The 1,386-nt window shown below is 35.9% G+C and overlaps 1 protein-coding gene across 1 annotated transcript; it reads right to left on the bottom strand.

Moving 5' to 3' along the window:
- Positions 1-359: 359 nt before the first annotated feature.
- Positions 360-950, bottom strand: LOC131640351 (uncharacterized). The gene has a single exon (XM_058910754.1). The coding sequence runs from the start codon at positions 948-950 to the stop codon at positions 360-362; it is 591 nt and encodes a 196-aa protein (XP_058766737.1).
- Positions 951-1,386: the final 436 nt, after the last annotated feature.

Genomic DNA, 1,386 nt, shown 5'->3' with positions numbered 1-1,386 from the left:
AAACCCTAGCATCAATTTTTTTCTCTTCTTCTTCGCTATTAGCCGTGAATTTTGTGCTTCATACATTAAGGTATTCTTCTTCTTACATCTAATTGTTAGATAGTTCTCCATTAGTTTCAATAAAAGGCGAGTCCTGGAAAATTATAATATATACTTTTCATTGCTCACAAATTTATAATATCTGTGGTTCTGTTGTATGATGTTGTTTGAGTTTATTATATAATATGTAAATTACTTGTTTTCCATACACCTCACTTAAAATACATTCATATTTTTTGGAGCAAATAAAACTTTTATTAATCCAAAAAGCAGTGATTACAAACCGATCCGAAGATCCAGGCCTCAAAGACAACAAGAATCTATCTAAGACTCATAAGACTCACATCTACATGGATACTTAACTTCCTATTTGTTAGACTTCTACCAATAATTCTTTCTTGGATACCATTATGAATATCCAATCTAGGGGGATTGTGGTTGAACACAACATCATTTCTAGTCAGCCACAACTGATAAATAGTTTCTGCAAAAGTGATTTTTAGAATCTCTCTACGCCATCCCTTCTTGGACGTTTCAGAAATAAGCCACTGCCTCTCACTATCCCAAGGTAGTATGCTCCTATGGTAACCATTCCAAACAAGCATTTTTCCCCATATTCTATTAGTAAACTCACTGCAGAAAAATAAATGATCCAATGTCTCCTCTTTCTTGCAAAAACAACATGTATTATCTTGACTAAAACCAAACCTCACTAGTCTGTCCTTTGTGGGGAGCCTCTCCATTAAGGTAAGCCAAAGAGTAAATCTTTCTATTGGGCTAACATGGTTCTTGAAGAACATCTTTTTCCATGGGACATCAATACAATCTCCCCTCAGCTCTTTGTAAAGAGCAGCAGAATCAAATTTACCGCTCTGATTTGCTTCTTCCCAACCTGTACTATTCTGAGTCATGTGCCTTTGTTTAAGTATACTGTTAATCATCCATGAATCAGTTTTATAGATTTGCCACTAAAGATTAGGGGTGCCTTTCATAAAATAGCTATCCAACCATCGAATCCAAAGTTTATCCGCTTTCATGTGAATATTCCAAAGGAGCTTCAGCAACAGCACTTTGTTCCAAATAACTAGATTTTTGATGTTGAGCCCACCAGCATTTTTTGGTTCGCAGACAATTTTCCATGAAACATATGCTTTTCTACCCTCAGCCTTAGCAGACCACAAGAAGTTACGGCAAACTCTCTCCACTATTTTGATGATCTTCTTTGGAATTGGGAAGACTTGCATCCAGTAGCTTGTAATCGACATTAAGACACTATTTATAAGTTGTTGCCTTCATGCATAACTTAGTAACTTGGTGGACCAGTGCTAAACCTTTGACACCATTTTA

Source organism: Vicia villosa, unplaced genomic scaffold (assembly GCF_029867415.1).
Source record: "Vicia villosa cultivar HV-30 ecotype Madison, WI unplaced genomic scaffold, Vvil1.0 ctg.003070F_1_1, whole genome shotgun sequence".
Classification (NCBI taxonomy): Eukaryota; Viridiplantae; Streptophyta; class Magnoliopsida; order Fabales; family Fabaceae; genus Vicia; species Vicia villosa.
This window is presented reverse-complemented; position numbering and strand designations above follow the sequence as displayed.

Coding starts and splice junctions, on each gene's coding strand:
- LOC131640351 (XM_058910754.1), bottom strand. CDS start 950: ATGACTCAGAATAGTACAGGTTGGGAAGAAGCAAATCAGAGCGGTAAA.